General features: G+C 36.5%; 1 protein-coding gene across 1 annotated transcript in view; it reads right to left on the bottom strand.

Moving 5' to 3' along the window:
- Window positions 1-20,656, bottom strand: part of STRN3 (striatin 3) — a 71,907-nt gene that overhangs the window by 13,250 nt on the left and 38,001 nt on the right. The window contains exons 5-8 of the mRNA XM_049766584.1: window positions 17,702-17,875; window positions 14,919-15,048; window positions 13,511-13,652; window positions 806-939 (exon numbers count right to left, since the gene is read on the bottom strand). Coding sequence (XP_049622541.1) covers window positions 806-939; window positions 13,511-13,652; window positions 14,919-15,048; window positions 17,702-17,875 — 580 coding nt within the window. The remainder of the gene's footprint in view (window positions 1-805; window positions 940-13,510; window positions 13,653-14,918; window positions 15,049-17,701; window positions 17,876-20,656) is intronic.

The raw sequence follows: 20,656 nt of genomic DNA, 5'->3' as shown, positions 1-20,656 counted from the left end.
CTAAGCTAAAGATAATTTAAGTATATTTTACTCCCATTTTCATTAATGCTGATACTAGTTGGAGGTAAATCTTTTCACCTTCATTTCTACTTCTGTATATATAGGCTGTGAAATCACTTTCAAAGCAATAAACTGCTTATTCATTATTTTTAAAATATTACTAATTCAGCCCACCATGGCTAATGTCTCTAAAAAGCATACTAACATAAGTATGACATAAGTATAGAAAAAAACTAACATGTTTAAAAATTAATTCATCAATATAAAAATCTAAATGTGTATAGTTAACTTTCAATTGAGTGTTGTTTGTACAAAAAATAATTCAAGACTAGCTTTACTCCAATACTGTCCTTCCCATACCCTTTCCACCTACTTTCCAAAGATTAAGTATTAAAGCACACTAACTTTAATATTATCCTTAAAAACTTTTTTTTTTTTTAAGTAAAATGGGATTTTTAAAGAGCATCCCTGAAGGCAATTATGGGACTTGGGTTATTTTTTTAAATGTTCTTCTTAACACAAAAATATGGTTTAATATATTAAGTAGGTAATAGGAGTTGACTACTCAAGATATTTATGGTAATCAATCACCCCGAAGCCCTAATACATTCTAATAGCTAAGAAAGATTTAAACACCACAAAGCAATTATGAAAGAAAACTAAGTGTCACTTCAAATAAACATTTGACACACACTAAACTTATCTTTTCCATGCACCTTGACAATTAATTCTGTTTATGGTGTTTCCATAAAATAAGGAGCTGTCTATTAAATCATTACAAAATTAAAAATAAAACTGCACTTACATCATAACTATAGTCTGCATCATTTGTTACCGTCAAGTCTGCAAGGTCTCCAAGGCCCAGTACACTTAATAAAACATCATCAGAACCCATAATAAATGATTTGCCTCCTCCAGATGGAAACGTTATTGGTTCAGCTATAAAGAACAAAACCGCTTCTTAAATGCTGAAAAATCATACAGTACAAGACAATATTGTGGGGGAAATGTAAGCACTTAACAGTTATAATATTTAGTAATAAATTTTCTTATTTTCCCACTTCTATTATTTCTTCCACTCAGAAAACCTGCTACTGAGTAATTATTAACTGTTCTTTTATTTAGGAACTGCGACATTGTCATCCACAAATAAAGTATGCACAAATCTATGTCAAGGTGGAGTACAAAAAGCTTTATCTATTTAAACCACTTCTGGCTTTGGTATAATTTTAACTACAGCTTTACATGTTAAATAAAAAACATGACTAAGTTGATTATATAATGGCATAAGCTTCAGCTATTCCTAGGAATAAACCTCTACCATTAACTTCAAGATTTCCATATAGTATTTTTAAAATGTAGAAAGGTTATTGCTAAAATCCTTTTGTTTTATATTATATTTACTTAAAATGCTAGGTGTTCTAGTAGTTGAGAATATAGGCAATTGAAAATAAATGATTATATATAATATACTGTATAAGTTAATTGTAATAAAACTTTGAATTGCTCATATTTCTCTAGCTGCAGCAATACCAAGGGCAGTTCTTCCAGTATCAATAATACCGATTTCTTTCCATAAAAGTTAATCTACCTGGTTTTCAGAATGCCTTCAACTATGTTTAAAAATGCATTTTATTTCCTATGATATTTCTCAAAATAATTTATATTACTTAACTTCGTTTTCTATCTTAATTTTAAATCAAACTTGGGTAAAAGCTTCATATGACTGAGTTTTCTCAGATACATCATCATGTGCATTATTACAGCTTTCCATGCTATTTCAACTAAGATATCAAAAAATTTAAATTCTTTACTTCAATCAAACCAAGATGCTACAACGTGAATTATATTTTGTTCTAGCAACAATGGTACAAGCAATAAATTGAATATAATTTTGAATATTTTGAAAACAAAATTTTAAGATGTGAGGGGAAACACCAAATAACAGTCTACAAAATAATTTATCACAACACATTTCTAATTTGGGAGCAATTTAAAAAGGGGAAAACACAAAAACTTAAGTTATTACCTGTAAAAAATTTTGATAAATATAAGTTTAATACTCTAAAAGAAACACAGAAAGTGTAATGAAATCTATGACCTTACTAATACTATTGAAAATAATTCTTAGACAATGCAAATTTCCTAGATAAATATGGCAAAAATAAAATTTATCTCTATTATAAAATCTTATTTATCAAAGTAAGTTATATAACAACTTACTCAAGTATATTCCTAAAATGCATTGCTAAAATGAAGTTGTGAATTAGCAACTGATCAAGTAAATCTGACAGAAAACAAAACACAGGCTTATTAGTAAATAACCTTTCAACGATCTTATCAACCTTTCAATATTTAAGGACTCTGAATAATCTGAAGCATTGATCCCCTCAATGTCTAGTAAGATGCTAGTTATATATTAGAAGCAGCTTCAACTTTAAAATTAAGGTTTTTGTTTTGTTTTTATTTGGAGGTACAGAGGAAGGAAGAGGGGATGAGAAAGAGACAGAGCACAGGCTTCTCTAAAAGGAGAGAGTACTGGTTCACAACCCATCATGAAAGTAGGAAAGCATTTTAAGAACAGGAAGGGAACTGGGAGCACATGTGCCCTGGCACCATGTACCCAGGCAATACATATGACTAAAATTAAGTTTTAATCTATGCTTAAGAAGAAATATATAAAAATTGTTCAAGTGGTATTTACTCAAGATATTTTCTGTGAGTACAGAATACTTTTTCATTCAAGAATTTTTAAAACAGATTAAAACGATACCACAATTACTCCTCATAATCATACATAAACAGAAACCTTGTGAACAGTCTTATGAAGAGTAACACTAAGCAACATTAGCTTTTTTATTGGAATTTAAAATAACTATCAAAATAATTAAAAAATTTGCGATTATATACTTTATAATTAAATATAAGACCACATTTATCTTCCTTTCTGTAGACACACAAACTTACATAAAACAACTTACTCTAAAAGAAAAAAGAAAAAAAAAAAAGAAAAAAACAAATTTATTCTGCTCATTTAGCATTTACTTATATATGCAGGCCCACATGGGGAGAAAATCATTTAAGGTATATTTTTATCTTTCATAGACACCCAATATCATGGAATAAAATAATTAATGGATACTCAATTTACATGTCCTTTTTTTCTGCAGAGGGATTAAGTTTCTATTCTTCAAATTAATTTAAACATAGTTTCAGCACATGATAGTAACAATGCAAAATAAATATGGTAGAAAAGAGGTCCCTTTTTTGGCTTGTTTTAAAGGGTCACTTTTAATTATGGGAGGGAGGGAGGGAGGGAGGGAAGGGAGAGAGGGAGGAAAGGAAGGAGGGAGGGAGGGAAGGAGGGAGGGAGGAAGGAAGGAAGGAAGGAAGGAAGGAAGGAAGGAAGGAAGGAAGGAAGGAAGGAAGGAAGGAAGGAAGGAAGGAAGGAAGGAAGGGAGGGAGGGAGGGAGGGAGGGAGGGAGGGAGGGAGGGAGGGAGGGAGGGAGACATAACAACAGTATAGACAAAAGCATTTAGGGGCATAAAGACCTGCTAACCATTAAATAATTATTTTCAATTGTTAGAATCAACAGAAAAAATACTTCCTATTTTTTTCAAGCAGAAGTAACTATATTATGAACTATAAAACATTATACAACTTTTTCTATTTGTTAAAGGAACATACCCAGCTGTGATGATCAGAGCTTACTCCTGGCAGTATTTGGGAACCACATAAGATGGTAACACCATATGGTCCCCAAAACCCATTCAAGAATGATTCCTGAGCTCAGTTCTAGGTTTACACCATGAGGAATTTCAGGTGTGCCCACAAACCAAAAGTATGAAATCAAAGTCAGAAGTGTAAAATTATTGCATCAGTTAGCTGAAAACAGTATCTCTTTGCTATTAAAAATCATGCCTTTGATTTGATTCAAAAGAGAAAGAGGATACTAAGCCATCCATTTCATGGGCTCTTGAAATTCGTATCCGAGACTTCAAATACACTCTCTTCAAATTTATACTCTGAAACAAACCACATACTTTATGGTATGTTTCAAAGTGTATTTGAAAGCCTGGTGAAAGTTACTGCTACACTTATTTTTCTTTCCCATTCCTGTTAGATCCTCAGACCCAAACTGGAACCAGTTGTCCATATGTCTAATATCTCTTTCACTACAGCTCAGTGACGTCATTGTGCAAGGCAGACCAAGTAGATGGCTTTTACTGAACAAGAAGTCAATGAGAGCAGCCAGAGAGATAGCATGGAGACAAGGGTGTTTGCCTTGCATGCAGAAGGATGGTGGTTCTTATCCCAGCATCCCATATGTCCTTCGAACCTGCCAGGAGCGATTTCTGAACTTAGAGCCAGGAGTGTTGCCGGGTGTGACCCCCCCCCAAAAAAAAAGAAGTAAATGAGAAAGCAGAAAAAATAGATACAAAGGCAGAAGAGTTCAATATAGTGAAAGGTTGTCTGGTGCAAACCCAATGACTAACAATTATATAATACTATGAGAAAAAAGGAAAAGCAGATTTAGCAGCAAAATAAAATGCAGGTGTCCAATTTGATGACTCAAACAAGGCTCAAAGTCCAGAGTGAAAGATGACTATATTACAGTCCTACTGGCAGAAGCAAATCAAAGACAGCTAAGATACAAAGTATCAAATGTGGGACCGGAGAGATAGCATGGAGGTAAGGCATTCCATATGGTCCCCCATGCCTGCCTGGGGCGATTTCTGAGCACAGAGCCAGGAGTAACCCAAGCGCTGCAGGGTGTGACCCCCCCCCCCCAAAAAAAAACAAAGTATCAAATGCTAGGACAAGTGATGGTACAATGGGTGGGGCAGGGTGTGACCCTCCCAAAAAAACCAAAGTATCAAATGCTAGGACAAGTGATGGTACAATGGGTGGGGCATTTGCCTTGCACACAGAAAGCCCAGGTTGGGTCCCTAGCATCCCTAACATAATTTATGTGTCACCCAAACACCACCAGGAGTAATTACTGAGTGCAGAGCCAAGAGTAAGCCCTTAAGAATCACTGGGTGTGGTCCAAAAAGAAAACAGTACTAAGTATTGCTAGATGGATGGGTCTTTCAGGACTTAACGCCAGCTGTTAGAACCCTGAGTGATTAATTGTATATAGCCAAAACCAGGAGCCCCCTTTGATGAAGGCTGTAGTGTATGAGAAAAAAAGCAGATTGAGCAGCATCCCTTTGATGAAGGCTGTATTTCCTGCCTGAGGAAATAGCTGGTGGAGGAGTTGAGTTCTATAATAGGAATTAGAAAATAAAGGTATCCAATACCTTAGAACTAGTCAGCTGGATCTCATAGCCTGGCAGAGATGCTAAAGGTATGGAAAGCCTTGTTTGGTGTAAATATCAAGAGAAATTTTTGGATTAGGTAGGGATGTGGAGTTCATCTACTAATCTATTTAAATCTATTTAAGAGATAACGAAATTTTCTGATGTTTGAAAAAGTATTATTATCTACATAGCTCCTTATTTCCTTTTCTAATATTCTTTACCATTAGATACCCTTCTGTTGCTACTGTTCTTGCCCTAATTGTTTTCAATGGGAGGAACTTTCATTTAACTGAGGAGAAAATCTACTAATCACTAACCTCTAAGTTTAAAAAAATAATAACATTGATTTTGGTGATCCTGTCACAAAGGTGTGAAGGGAGGGGTCAGGTGGTAGTTGCTTGAACTTTACCAAGTCATTTACTCTTTCTACTTCCTGTTTTCCACTCTAGAGAAAGCTGCTTATGTTTTTTTCTGTCATTAAGGCTTAAAATAAATAAGGGCATATATTCTTTCTAGCAATATAGTAACTTCACTGTTACTTTTGGGTTTAGGACCCTTCCATGTCTAAATGATTTTAAAATATAAGCCATAAACATGCTTTATTTATTAAAATAGAAGGTTTATGTGGAGGAAAAAGTTATTTCTACAAGTCATTTGCATGTATTAAAGTGCCTCAAAAACCTATTTAAAATTAAAATCTTTACACTTTTCAAAAAAGTTAAATTTCCCAATGAGTTTTTCATTTTGAATCTAGTACTGAAATAAATTGATAAATAAACCAAAAATTTGGGAGATAATAATTAGAATTTATATTTAAAAAAATGAGCAAGTAGGGGGCCAGAGAGATGGCATGGAGGTAGGGCATTTGCCTTGCATTCAGAAGGCCGGTGGTTGGAATCCCGGCATCCCATATGGTCCTCCGAGCCTGCCAGGAGCGATTTCTGAGTGTAGAGCCAGGAGTAAACCCTTGAGCGCTGCTGGGTGTGACCCAAAACCCAAAACCCAAAAAAGAGCAAGTTAACCTTCCCTTTTCTAAGGTATTTACAACTATGGTACAGCAATCTTATAACACCTGTAAAAAGGGCAAAAATATAGTATTTATGCATGGAAAAGAGAAAAAAATAGTGAGCATTTAAACAACTAGAAAATAAGTATCAAAAATTAAAGGGCCGGAGAGATAGCATGGAGGGTAAGGCATTTGCCTTTCATGCAGAAGGTCATCGGTTCGAATCCCGGCGTCCCATATGGTCCCCCGAGCCGGCCAGGAGCGATTTCTGAGCATGAAGCCAGGAGTAACCCCTGACTGCTGCTGGGTGTGACCCAAAAACCAAAAAAAAAAAAAAAAAAAAAAAATTAAAACCATAAAATACAGATATATATAATCCCCAAATTAAGATTTTTAAATGGGGGAAATATGAATTGTTTCCTTATTTGTGTTTCAATTTGTGCAATGGTTGGGGGAATCATCATGTCATTACCTCTTTAAACCTTTTGAAAAAAAAACATCAAAAAACTAATATTTTTAAGACTTTTTGTAAGGAAAACAATGCACAATCAACTAAAAGCAACAATCAAAAATATCACAGCTCACAAGTCATACTTTTCATATTAAAAAAAAACAGTGCTTTAAAGATTTTTTTGTGGTTTCCTTATATTGTAAGTAAACGTTTAAAATTTCAGATGTTTCCGTTACTTCATATGCCATATACTGAGGAATTTTTAATTACCTGTTTACATGTTTTTTAGATATAAAATAAAGCAAAATGAAGATTGAAGAAAGCAAATGTACTAAAATGGTAATATTTGGAGAATCTGGGTAAAAGCTCACAGGAATTCTCTGTACTATTCTGAGAATTTTTCACATCTGAAATTATGTCAAGATAACTAAATAGAATGTAGCCTAGACAAAGTAATACATCAAACCTCTTTGGTTTAATCATTCTAACTTACAGGTGAATTAGTAAACATATTCTTAAATATATATATTTATATGTATAATATATATATATATTTCAGTATAAAGTATGGAATTGAATCTGCAATCCTTGAAGAAAATGACATTTTCAGTTTGGGTCAGAAATAAAAAATAGAATGAAGACAATAAAGTAGATGATAGAGAAGTTTCTGCTTCTTCTTAGTGATGGAGGGTGAAGGTCGAGGGGTGACACATGGCAATAACTCAGGAGTTATTCCTGGCAATGTTGGACATCAAACTCAGGTTGGCTGTGAGCAAGCAAGTGCCCTACCTACTATACTGTCTCTCTGACCCCAGCAATGGATATTTATAAGTATTCCTCTATTTTAAAAATCAAATTATGGTTAATAACTTCATGAAATTTTAAAAGCTGAGATTCTTACCACTTTGTCATTCTGTTAAAAAGTTGCATTTGATTAGACTCTATCTGCTGATGCCATATGGTAAAGCAAAAAAATGTCTTGCCCTCTAAAAATCTGTGTGTGGGGAGAAACATGCAAAAACTTAATTTAGGCAATCATCTAATAGATACCATGATTTACTAACATTTTAGAAGAAAGGGGTGAAAAGAGTAAAAGTGTACAGTTTTGCATTGGTGCCAACTCAGAGATGCTCAGGATTTACTCCCAAATCTCTACTCAGAAATCTCTCCTGGTGGTGCTTGGGGGACCATATGAGAGAGATACTGGGGACAGAACCTTTGTTAGGTGTGTGCAAGGCAAGCACCTTACCTACTGTATAATCTCTCTAGAACCCAATTGGTACAGTTATTGTTTTGGGTTGTCTGTTTTGTTTGCTTTGACGAGAATCAAACTGAAGGCTTTATAAATTGAAGGTAAGTGCTCTATCACTAAGACACACTCCCAACCTACTATGTGATACAGTCTTTAAGGAATTTATATTAAAAAATAATGAAGAATTGTATGATTCTTCAATTTTAAAATTCCTTTTAAAGTTCTAGAAGTATCATCTATATAGCAGTCATTTAAAGCCAAAACTATGATAGTTATTCAACATTCCTTTGATACTTAGGAACTCAGATCCTTGTTATCTAAATTAAAAATCCTGAAAAGACAGCTACGTTTACCAAAAATTTCATTCTGTAAGACCACCTTACTGTGCTCAGCATGGCCATGAGATGAACAATATACAGTGTTACTTAGACAAGGACCATCCTAGGGGGGAGTTTGGGGGAGTCATGTGATGCCAGAGATTGAAATGGAGTCTTTTTTTTTTTAAACTGGAGTCTTTAACATACAAGGTATTCTTCCATCCTACCTACTGAACTATCTTCTTAGCCCCAAAAACATTTTAATAAAGGTAAGAAATGGACAAATATGCTTGATCCTGGTTTGGCCCCCAAAACTATACATCCACCTGAAAATGGCTGGGTATAGTCCTACAGGGCCACAAGCACAAGGTTGTGGCCTTCCCCTAGAGGTCTCTGCACAACACCCTGAGCAACATAGAATCCTTCAATGCAAGAATTAAGCCCTAAACTGAGCAGTACCAGAGGCAGGCTCCCAGGACCTTGACCTTTGTTTGGTTGTCCCTCTTCAGAGAAAGAGAAAGCAAGGAAGATTAAACATGGAGACTAGGGATTAAATCTACAAAATGAAATACACCCTGTAACCATTAAAATCAAAATTCACCTAGACGGAAATGAGAAATTAAGAATGATTTAACCAATATTTACAAGACCAAGAGTGTTAAGACTCTAGTTGATTAATTTGTTTTTACATTTCTACTTCTTAAATTGTCTGAATAACAAGAATGAGTTATTCTCATGTTTATATAATAAATACCAGGTTCATTTTTAAAAATTAAAGGGCAGGGGTGAATAACATAATACACATGAAAATAATACAGTAGTATTGTGGGGTCTGGGATGTGAGTCCAGCAGTAGACCATATACCTCATATGTCCAAAGCCCCAGCATCACATGGCTCATGGAGCACTGTCAAGTGTGACCCTAGTAGATTCTCCCCCACAACACTAAAAAATAAAAAGAATTTACAAATTAAGAGTCTCAAGTCATAATGCCCAAACTCCCAACTTCCAATTTAGCCATAGAATTTATCTTTCATATATTAGACTAATTTATTTGAAGACAAACAAAAATATTAAAAGTTGGTTTTGGGGGCTAGAGCAATAGGAGAGTGGATAAGTGCCTTGCACACGCCACTTGAGTTCAACCCTGGCATCCCATATGGTCCCCCAAGCAGCGCCAGGTGTAATTCCCGAATGCAAAGCCAGGAATAACACTTAATGCAAAGACAACTTTCTCCTCATAACAGAATAGTTAAGAAAATATTATTTTACCCTTATGGCCGTGGTCTTTAAGTTAGTAATATTAAGGTCAAAAGGCATAAACTATAGAAAGATCTATCCTATTCACTATATTTAAGGATTCCCAAACTAAGATCTATAACTTGGATAAAAGTTATACATTATATTTCGAAGTTATACATATAAATATGACACTCGGAGTTTACTCCTGGCTATGTGCTCAGATATCACACCTGGCCCTGGGGACCATATGGGATGCCAGGGATCAAACCCACATGCTGGGTGACCACATGCAAGGCAAATGCCCTACCACTGTGTTATCACTCCAATTCCTATACATTATATTTTGACAAAAGAAAAATAAGTCAATACACTTATGATATTTTAAAAATCAAGGGTCCCAAGGCCGAAGCAATAGCATAGGGGTAGGGCATTTGCTTTGCATGCAGTGGACTTGGGACAGACCCAGGTTTGAGTCCTGGCATCCCATACATTCCCTGAGCACTACTGGGTGTGACCCAAACACCCCCCCCCCCCAAAAATTAAATAAATAAATAATAAAAAAAGACAACAACAAGGGTCTCAAGTCAGTATTCTTTCTAGGAACTTTACAAAAAAGAAACCTAACCTAAATCTTTCATTATTTTTTAGAATATTTATTTAGAATAAATATTTAGAATAAATTTTCACTTGATCAGTATCATTCTAAATTATATTGAAATAATTTTAATCATAGAACAAAACTCGTTTTATGAACTAGTTATTTGCTCTGGGACTGGAGCCACAGTACAGTAGGGAGGGCTCTTGACTTTTGCATGGCCAGCCCATGAGTGAGCTCTACCAGGAGTGATCCCTGAGCACAGAGCCAGGAATAGGCCCTGAATACTGCTGGTATGACACCACTGTAAGAGGAGATGAAAGAAGAGGGGTAGGGAGAAGAGGGGCAGTGAGAGAAGAGGAAGGAAGGGAAGAGGAGAGGACCTGGGTTTGATCTCTGGCTTCCCAAATCATCCAGTGAGCCTGCCAGGAGTAACCTATGAGTACTAACACAAGTAGCCCAACCCACCCTTTCACCCCATTCCCCCCAAAAAAGAAATATCATACCAAAATAACAGAACTGACAAATATCTTCACTCCACAACTGATATCCAAAAATTCTAAGAGGGACTAGAGCAATAGTACAGCAGGCACTAACCCAGGTTCAATCCCCCAGAACAGAGCCAATAGTACACCCTGAAGACACCAAGTATAGGCACACTTTACATCTTTCTTCCCCTTTCATTCTTTCTTGTACTGTTTCTACAGTTTATTTATTAGTCCTGACCTAAATATCAGTAGTTGAGGAGAAGTTATCTTTATCTACATGCAGCATATTATTAAAAGAAGAAAAAGTAGGGGCCTGGAACAGAGTATAGCAGGAGCGAGGGCACTTGTCAATGCAGCCAATTATTATGTGATCCCTGGAACCTGATAAGAGTCCTGAGGCACTTCCAAAGATCTTTCAAAAAAGATTTATATAAATTGATATGACATATATATTAATAATTGTTCTCTCTACATAGTTGTTAATTATAAGTTGATTATCTTCTTTATACATATATGGATTTTACATTTCCTGAAACATGTATGAGTTGTAAAATTTTATTTATATAACTTTATGCAATTATAAAACACCAAAAAATCAAGACAGTACTTTAGAAATCCCTGGAATAAGATATGTTGTTTCTAACATTGGATGGGTTATGCAAGAAGGTAAAGAAAAGGTAAAGAAAATTACTGTTTCTCTCAAAGCAAGGCTAGAAGGATTAACTGGGTAGGAGTAAGAGTTAGTATAGCATGTAAAGTGCTTGACTTGAGCACAGTCCAGGTTTGGTCTCTGGCAATCCGTAAGATCCCCCAACCCCCTCCCCCCAAAAAAGATCCTCCGACCACTATCAGAAATAGTTCCTGAGCACAAAGCCAGGAGTAGCCCTTGAGCAGCACTGGATTTGGCCCCAAAACAAAAAGAATAAACTAGAATATAGTAATTTTCAAATGATGACAAATATATATACTTGAAATATAGATACAGGTAAGAGTTGAAGGTATTTTTTCATGTTTTTAGTAATTATCTTCTCTTTCTACTCAGAAGAGAGAAATCATGAGGTTCATGCAACTGAGTAAGGTTGGATCCCCAGTATCCCATATATTTGTCCACTAAGCACCACCAAGAGTGTTTGTTCACTGAGAGAAAAGCCAATAATAAGTTCTAAACACTAATGGGTGTGAACCCCTTCCCCCCCCAAAAGAAATCTAGAAAATGATGAATGAGATGTAAATAAAATAAGAAAGTAGGTAATACAATTCAGATCTTTCAGGTTTAGGGTCTGAAACAAGATATTCAATGAATATGTCATTTATCGCTTTGTCTCTCCTGCTGTTATGCAAGGTTCAGTTTCAATATGTAAACGAAACTAAAAAACCAAGTGTAGGGGCTGGAGCAATAGCACAGCAAGTAGGGTACTTCCCTTGCATGTGGCTTACCCAGGTTCAATCCCCAGAATCCCATATGGTCCCCGCCAAGCCTGTAGGAGCAATTTCTGAGTACATAGCCAGAAGTAGCTCCTGAGGAATGCTGCTCAGATGTGGCTCAAAAACCAAAACCAAACAACAACAACAACAAAAAATATCCAAGTATATTTCCCATAACCAAAGTAGTTTTAGTTTGTCATCTAAAATACACAGAAAAATTACTTAGTAGAGGATGGAGAGAGAGCATAGCAGTAGGGCATTTGCCTTGCACACAGCCAACCCAGGATGGACCCAGGTTCAATCCCTATCATCACAAAGATTCCCCAAGCCTGCCAGGAGCGATTTCTGAGCACAGAGCCAGGAATAACCCCTGAGCACCATCAAGTGTGGCCCAAAAATCTGGGGGCTGGGGAGACGGGGGGGGGGGGGGGGGGGGGGAGGGGGATAACAGAAAAATTATTTAGCAGGCCAGAGAGATAGTATAGCTGGTAGGAGTTTGCCTTGCACACAGCCACTTCAAGTTCAATCTCTGGATTCACATATGGTCCCCCTAGGCTACCAGAAATGATTCCTATGTGCAGAGTCAAAACTTAGCCCTGAGCACTTCCAGGTGTGGCCCCAAAACCAAAAATAGAGAAAACTACTTAATAAAAAAGCTCAATAAACACAATTTTGGACTAGCTATCAGTTACATGTGGAAACTGAAAGGTAATTGATCAAAATGTATGAGACCTCAGATGTTTCCTCAAAATTATTTTCTTATCTTTATCTGACAATCTAACTGGGTAAAAATAGTATAATATAAATAGGATTTCTACATATATTATAAGTTTATTAAAAGGTTTTAGTTATGTTGTATTAGCATTATACATCAATTCTAAAATCTAATTCTAATATCTATAATTTAATTTGCATTTAATATCTATAATTGTAATTTGTAAGACTATAAATAAAGATATTACAAAATAACAAATGTAATACCTTCATTAAAACTTGCTCAGTACACAACTATGATTCAGTACTGGTAGTTTTATTACTATCTAGCAGTAAGTCAGATAACACCTCACAGGCATAACGAAGTTAAATCTTTTTTAACTTTGATCAAGATTCATACCACAATAGGAATGTTAAGAACTGCAAATATTTTTTTAATATAAACCTACAAAAATAAACTGAATTGGGTTTCTGCATTGACTAAAATGTTTCAAAATAAAATCAAAATATATTTCAAGACTGAAATTTACCAAAAAACATATAAATAATTTAGTTACCCAACCACAACAAACTGATACAAAATATTTTGAAGGTGCTCAATATCATGTTTGTTTGCTCTTTAGCTGTACCATACAGACCACATTCAGCATAAAATCAATAATAAAGTATCTTTTAAGCGCTATACTCTCCCACCCCTATAATTCCCTATCACCTTACCCCATTCTGTGCCATCCCCTGAACTCCGTGCTTCCCCAGCTCCTTCACCGTCTTCAGCAGTTACTAAAAAATCAAATTCTTTCAGGGCTTCCTCAGTATCAGGATCATCAGTTAGGTCTGCAGCTAAACCTTCATTACCTATCTGTAAACAAAAAAACCAAAAAATTACTTTTATCCTAAAGCTTAAAGGAGGGTGTTACATTTCATATAATTATCTTCAAATCTTTCTAAATTACTTGACACAAAATTTTAGATCTTTTCATATACTTCACCAGTCTCAAAAATATACTAGGTAAATCGTTTTCTCAAAACTGTTGTGTGAAAATTGTTTTGATTTGGGGCCACTCCTGGCAGCACTCAGAGGTTACTCCTGGCTCTGTGTTCAGAAATCACTCCTGACAGGCTCGTGGGACCATATGGGATGCCAGGGATCGATCGAACCAAGGTCAGCTGCATGCAAACGCTCTACCTATTGTACTATCTTTCCAACCCCATGAAAATTAACTTTAAGATGTGATAAAGTTAGAAAGAAGGGCTAAAATAAAATGCTAGTGAGACTTGGTTAACTTCTTTAATTATCATAGATTCTCAGTTATCCCTATGTACTAGTTTGCATTCTGATAACTATTTGAACTAGTCTTACTGAGAATTAAATATAAAATCCAGAAGTCAAACGAATATGACATACATAGCTAAGGATACTAATGTAAATCAATAACTGCAATCATTGTAATAATGCTTTAACTCCCACAACATCTCTATTTACTCAATAGATATGTCATGCATATGAAATGTGGCAGAAGTTTGAAAACTTCTTATGTAGAATGGAGAGAAAGTGGCATTTTTCTCCACAGTAACTTAAGATACACAGAAAAGCACTTTTTCTTTTTTTTAAACATAAGTGGAATACTTACATTACTGAAAATTCAAAAATGATTATTTTTTTTTCCTAAATAACACTAAAATACATAAACTTATTTCTTGTATTAGGGGCAAAGTAAACTTTTACTAATCCTTACCAAAAAATACAAAACACATTATCTCACGGACCTGGAATCCATATATACACAGATCATTCCTTTACTCAGAATGAGTTTCTCTATTAGTTTCAGCTCACTGATTACTTGCTAACTATACATGAAGAGACTGATTTTTTTCAGTCTGAGTGAAGGGCTGCATTTCAAAAGTTTCAAAACCACTAGACTAACTTTATAAAACAGATCATTTCTTGACTCAATACAGTAAATAACTGAAAAATTCCATCCACATGTAGGTAACTAATAAGAATGACTTCATAAAACTTTCAAGTGAAACAACAAAAACTGATGAATCACTTCCAATAAAACTCAAAACAGGATATATATAAATATGTACACCCACTAATACAAATATTAATTCAAGTTCCTACTTTGTGTTTATTTATCCGATGTTTATCTTTTCCTTCTGAGATGCCTTCAATCATGTCATTTTCCTCTTCTTCATCACTATCATCAGCATTTTCTAAGAAATTGAATGTCTCAAGAACATCACCAGAGGGTCTAGAGAAGAGGGAAAGATGAGCCTAATCATTCTAATGGATCATTTTAATGATTTTCCCTTGCTGCTGTTTTTAAACAATACTTGATGTTTAATTATTGGGTACTGAGCCAAAGCACTGCATTCAAACCAAGGTTTCTAGTTCACTGACCTATCACCTTAGCTCCACAGTTTGTTTTTTCTTTTTGGTGGAGGGTTATATTTGGACCCCATGTTTGGGGGTCTTCAGAGGCTGATGATACTTAAGATTTATGTCATGTTGAGGATCAAATAGGAACCAGCCACATGCAAGGCAAGAGTATGATCCTCTGCACTACCTAGAGTACGTATTTTTTCCATGCAGAAAATCCAGGTTCAATCCCTGGCACACTAAAGAAGGTTCCTTGAGTACCAGTGGGAAGTACAGAACCAGGAGTAGTCCAAGAAGTTTCTCAACATTCCTTGCACCTCAAACAGTCCTTAGCATTTTTACATATTCTCTTATGCTACAAAAATGTTCTATGTGGGGTAGAAAGATAGTACAGCAGGGGGCTGTACATAGGGTAAGGAGCTTGCCTTGCATGTGGTTGACCTGGGTATTATGGCTAGCCTCCATTGTGGTCCCCAAAGCATTCAAGAGTGATTCTTTTTTTTGGTTTTTGGGTCACACCCAGCAGTGCTCAGGGATTACTCCTGGCTCTATGCTCAGAGATTGCTCCTGGCAGGCTCAGGGGACCATATGCGATGGCAGGATTCAAACCACCAACCTGAATGAAAAGCAAACGCCTTACCTCCATGCTATCTCTCCAGCCCCCAAGAGTGATTCTTGACTGTAGAGCCAAGAGTACCCCCGAGCATTGCCTACCTCCCCCCTAAAAAGTACAATGGGTAGGGTACTTGACCTTGTGCATGATTAGAACAAAAATGTGGGCCCAACCTTGGACAAGTAATGAATAAATAAAATAGGATATATTCATGAAAAATATTCTAGGGCAATGACATGAGACACATGTTTGAAAGGCCATATGCTAAGTTAAAAAAAAGTCACTACAATTATATGAAGTGTGTAAAATAGGCAGCACTACGTAGACAGAACAAAGATTAGTTGTTGCCTATATGAACAGCAAGAGGTAATAGGTATAGGGAACGAGAGAAAGTGGCAAGTGCCCAATAGGAGATGGTTTGTTTCTTTGTTTTTCTTTCTTTCTCCCACTCTTTCTCTTTCTTTCTTCCTTCCTCCCACCTTCTTTCTTTTTTTGTTTTTGGGCAATGCCCAGTGATGCTCAGGTGTTATATTCCTGGCTATGCGCTCCTGGCTTAGGGGGAACATATGGGACACCAGAGGATCAAACCGAGGTCCATCCTAGGTTAGCGCATGTAAGGCAAATGCCCTACCACTTGTGTCACCATTCCAGCCCCAGGAGATGGTTTCTTTTTAAGATGAAAATGTTTGACACTGTGGTGATGGCCAACTAATTCTGCAAATATTCTAATAAATTTTGCCATTTTATTTCTCCTAAATCACCACCTCATTCAACTCATCTGCCAATAGTTCATGCAATAAATGGAAAGCATTAAATGGATTCTTTATTTATCTATTTATTTTTGGGTTTTGGGCTACAACCCGGCACTGTTCAAGGGTTACTCCTGGCTCTGCACTTAGAAGTTATCAAAGAAGGAATAGAATGGCCACATACAATGCAAACAACCCAAGTTACTGTGCAATCGCGCCAGCCCTGAACTCTTGAGACTAAACGTAACAAAGAACCTAGTTTTCTTTTCACATCAGCTTCTAATAACCATTGCTATTCTAAAGTAGCATTTTAAGCCACTAAAAATACTCTAGAAAAAAACTTTTAATGCCAGGAAGATAAAATAGTTCTGAACTACATGAAATGACCCCTAAATTTTTATTTTGTACCTATTTCAGAACTACAATCATTCTCTTAGCATCAAATTTTATGATTAAAAACAAAACAAAAAAGTAGGGGCTCGGCACAGTGGTAGAGCATTTATTTGCCTTGAACGCAGCCGACCTGGGACGAACTTGGGTTTGATTTCTGGCATCCTACATAGTACCCCGAGCCTGTCAGGAGTACCAGGAGTGATTCCTGAGCAGTCAGAAGTAACCCCTGAGCTCTGTCGGGCATAGCCCAGAAAATAGAAATAAACAAAAAAATTAAGATGAATAAAGTATAGTTGATTTGCTTGTGATAGTGTATGTATGGGAATATGAGGAATTTAAAATACAAGCTACATTTTGGGGGTACAAGAAATAGTTCAGGGACTTAAAGAACTTTTCAAGCACTGAGTTCAACCTGCAGTGCTATCATCAAACCTGAAGGTAATGCCGACAAGCCTACTATAGAGGTCCCCAAGGAAATAACCAGGAAGATAGCTCAGTGTCTTATGAAACACCCAGAACAAGTATGAAATGGTGACTTTAATCCCCACTGCCACACATCTGCCAAGATAATTCTTATAAGTCTAAGATATTGTAAAAATTGGGGATCCCACCAAGGAAGATTTTTAAAATAAATAAAACTTGAAATATAATAGTAGTAAATCTTTGAGGTTTAAACATTATAATTAAGATTATATATTAATTCTAATTAAGAATTATAAGAATCTCTGAGATACATATGCCCACTATATAAATAGTATCAACCATCATACCTTTTGATATCTTGTCCTTTTTGCTTAGGAGATTCACCTCCATTCAGAATCTGTTCTAAATTCTTTGTTTCGACTGATCCATTTGGTTCTGAGTTGGATAATCCAAGTAATGACCTTACCCGCTGAGACCGAACATCTAATATAGTATCTGTATAACCTACTTCCTGAAGATATCTATAAGAGAAATTTAAATATTAAATCACACATACTACTATTAGATGACAAAATTCAAAGTCACATCATAAAGATTTTTAGTAACACTGATAATCCTATAAAATATACTTTTAATATGGAATAACTTTCTTCTCTCTAGACATGCAAATGCTAAGAGGCACAGATGATTACAAATCAAAATTTAAGTTAACATATTATGTCTATCACTGAAGAGCCAATGATAACAATATATCTCTGAAGATGGAAAAATTGCATGTATAAAACATATAATCAGGGGCCTGGAGAGATAGCACAGCGGTGTTTGCCTTGCAAGCAGCCGATCCAGGACCTAAGGTGGTTGGTTTGAATCCCGGTGTCCCATATGGTCCCCCGTGCCTGCCAGGAGCTATTTCTGAGCAGACAGCCAGGAGTAACCCCTGAGCACTGCCGGGTGTGGCCCAATAACCAAAAACAAACAAAAAAAAAACATATAATCAGAACAGGAGTGGTAGCATAGTGGTAGGGTATTTGCCTTGCACGTGGCTGACCCAGGACGGACACATGTTCAATTCCCGGCATCCTATATGGTCCCCCGAACCAGGAATGATTTCTGAGTGCAGTGCCAGGCGTGATCCCTAAGCACCGCTGGGTGTGCCCCCCCCCCCCACAAAAACACATATAAAATCACATAAGCTATCATTACCTCATATCTCAAAGGAAAAAATATGTGTACTGCATAGTATAGAAAAGTAAGGCACTTGCCTTGCTTTGTGGCCTAGTGTAAAATCCCTGACACCACAAGCAGTTCCCTGAGTATTTCTACTTCTCGGAATAAATCCTGACCACACACTGGTCCAAAATCACAACAACAACAAAAAGCTTACTTCCCCTACTTTTACTGAAAGGAATTAAGTGATATGCATGATGCTCCTTCAGTAACAGTATTACAAATCATAGTGCCTAAAAGAAAAAAAGAGAGACAGAGAGACAGACAGAATCTTGGGGCCAGAACGATAGCACAGTGGTAGGGCTTTTTGCCTTGCAAGTAGCAGACCTAGGATGGACCCCCGTTCGAATCCCAGCATCTCATATGATTTCCTGAGCCTGCCAGGAGCAATTTCTGAGGGCAGAGCCTGGAGTAACCCCTGAGCGTCATTGGGTGTGGCCCAAAAACAAAACAGAAAAGAATCCTCTTGAACACAAAGCTGGGAGTGCCAAATGTGATCCAAACTCCAGGGATATGGGAGGAAGTATGTAACATACCATAAAATAAAACAAAAACAAACAAATAAAAAACTTAAAGGTCGGAGATGCTCAAAGGTCTGGAGCACATGGTTTGCTTGCTTGGATGCTGGGTTCAATCTCCAATACTGTATGGTCACTGAGTACCAATCTGAGAATACCCTCAAGCACTGCAGAGTTTTCCCCTCCTTCTCCCAAAGGCAAGAAACAGTAAAGAATGAGCTAAACAAAATTTTAAAATAGAGCTATCAAGTTATAATTAGCCAAAGCTTAATTCTTCTGGTAGCAAATATCTTATAGAAACAGTGTTATTGTATTTTTTGTGGTATTCAAACTTTATTTGAAAGAGTATGCATAATCTCAAATCTGGGTGAGACTAGAGAAGGGATGGGATGACGACAATTATATAAACAACACATACAGACACTGTCATATATGACAAATAAAAACAAGTATTTGAAAGACTTAAGGAAGATTGTTAACTAAAAATAATCCTCACAGTATCTCTAACATAAGAACAAAATTTTTAGGTGAAAGTTAAAATATGGAGAATGATTAGAATACTGCAAAAAGTAAAATTAGAGAGTAAACAGTAAGAAAAATATAGCTATAGAATAAAAGGAAGGTTTGAGTAACTTAGGAAAAAATGTTTTGTTTTTTTTGGGGGGCCATACTTCACTAAGGCTCAGGACAGGAAGGAAGGAAGGAAGGAAGGAAGGAAGGAAGGAAGGAAGGAAGGAAGGAAGGAAGGAAGGAAGGAAGGAAGGAAGGAAGGAAGGAAGGAAGGAAGGAAGGAAGGGAGAGAGGGAAGGAGGGAGGGAGGGAGGGAAGGGAGGGAGGGAGGGAGGGAGGGAGGGAGGGAGGGAGGGAGGGAGTTTAGAGGAACACCAGCAGGGAGGTATCATAAGAAAAGGACATTTTCAAAAAGTAAAAGTAATTATCATCAAATGTTTCCAAATTTCCAAAGATCAAGTATAAACCACAAAACAATGTAAGTGGGGCTTAAAAAGTACTACACTGGGTATAAGGCCCTTGAATTGCACAAAGCACTGCACCCCACCCCTCCCCCCCTCAGCACTTCTTATGATCTGCCTGCTCCACAAAGAATGTCCTCTGAATGCAAAGCCAGGAGTAATCCCTGAGCATCAGGTATAGCCCAAAACCCAATTTCCCACCCCAGTGGAAAAATGAATAAATAAATAGGGGCCAGAGTGATAGCACAGTGGGCAGGGTGTTTGCCTTGCATACAGCTGACCCAGTTTTGATCTCTGGCATCCTATCTGGACGGACCCCTGAGCCTGCCATGAGTTTTTAATTTCAGAGTGCAGACACAGGAGTAATCCTGACTGCTACTGGTGTAGGCCAAAAGCCAAAAATAAATAATTAGATATAAACACACACAATTATTTTTATGACAATAGCTTTAGGTGAACATTAAAGTAGAAATTATTTCATGGTTGAGAAATGGATAAGGAAGATGAAAGACTATAGTAGATAAACTACTCCTGGGGTAAGGTAGGAGAGATAATATATGGGGAGGCCCAAAGGTAAAAATAACAG

Source organism: Suncus etruscus, chromosome 2 (genome assembly GCF_024139225.1).
Source record: "Suncus etruscus isolate mSunEtr1 chromosome 2, mSunEtr1.pri.cur, whole genome shotgun sequence".
NCBI classification, from domain to species: domain Eukaryota; kingdom Metazoa; phylum Chordata; class Mammalia; order Eulipotyphla; family Soricidae; genus Suncus; species Suncus etruscus.
The sequence above is the reverse complement of the archived record's forward strand: the minus strand, read 5'-3'. Positions and strand labels throughout refer to the sequence as shown.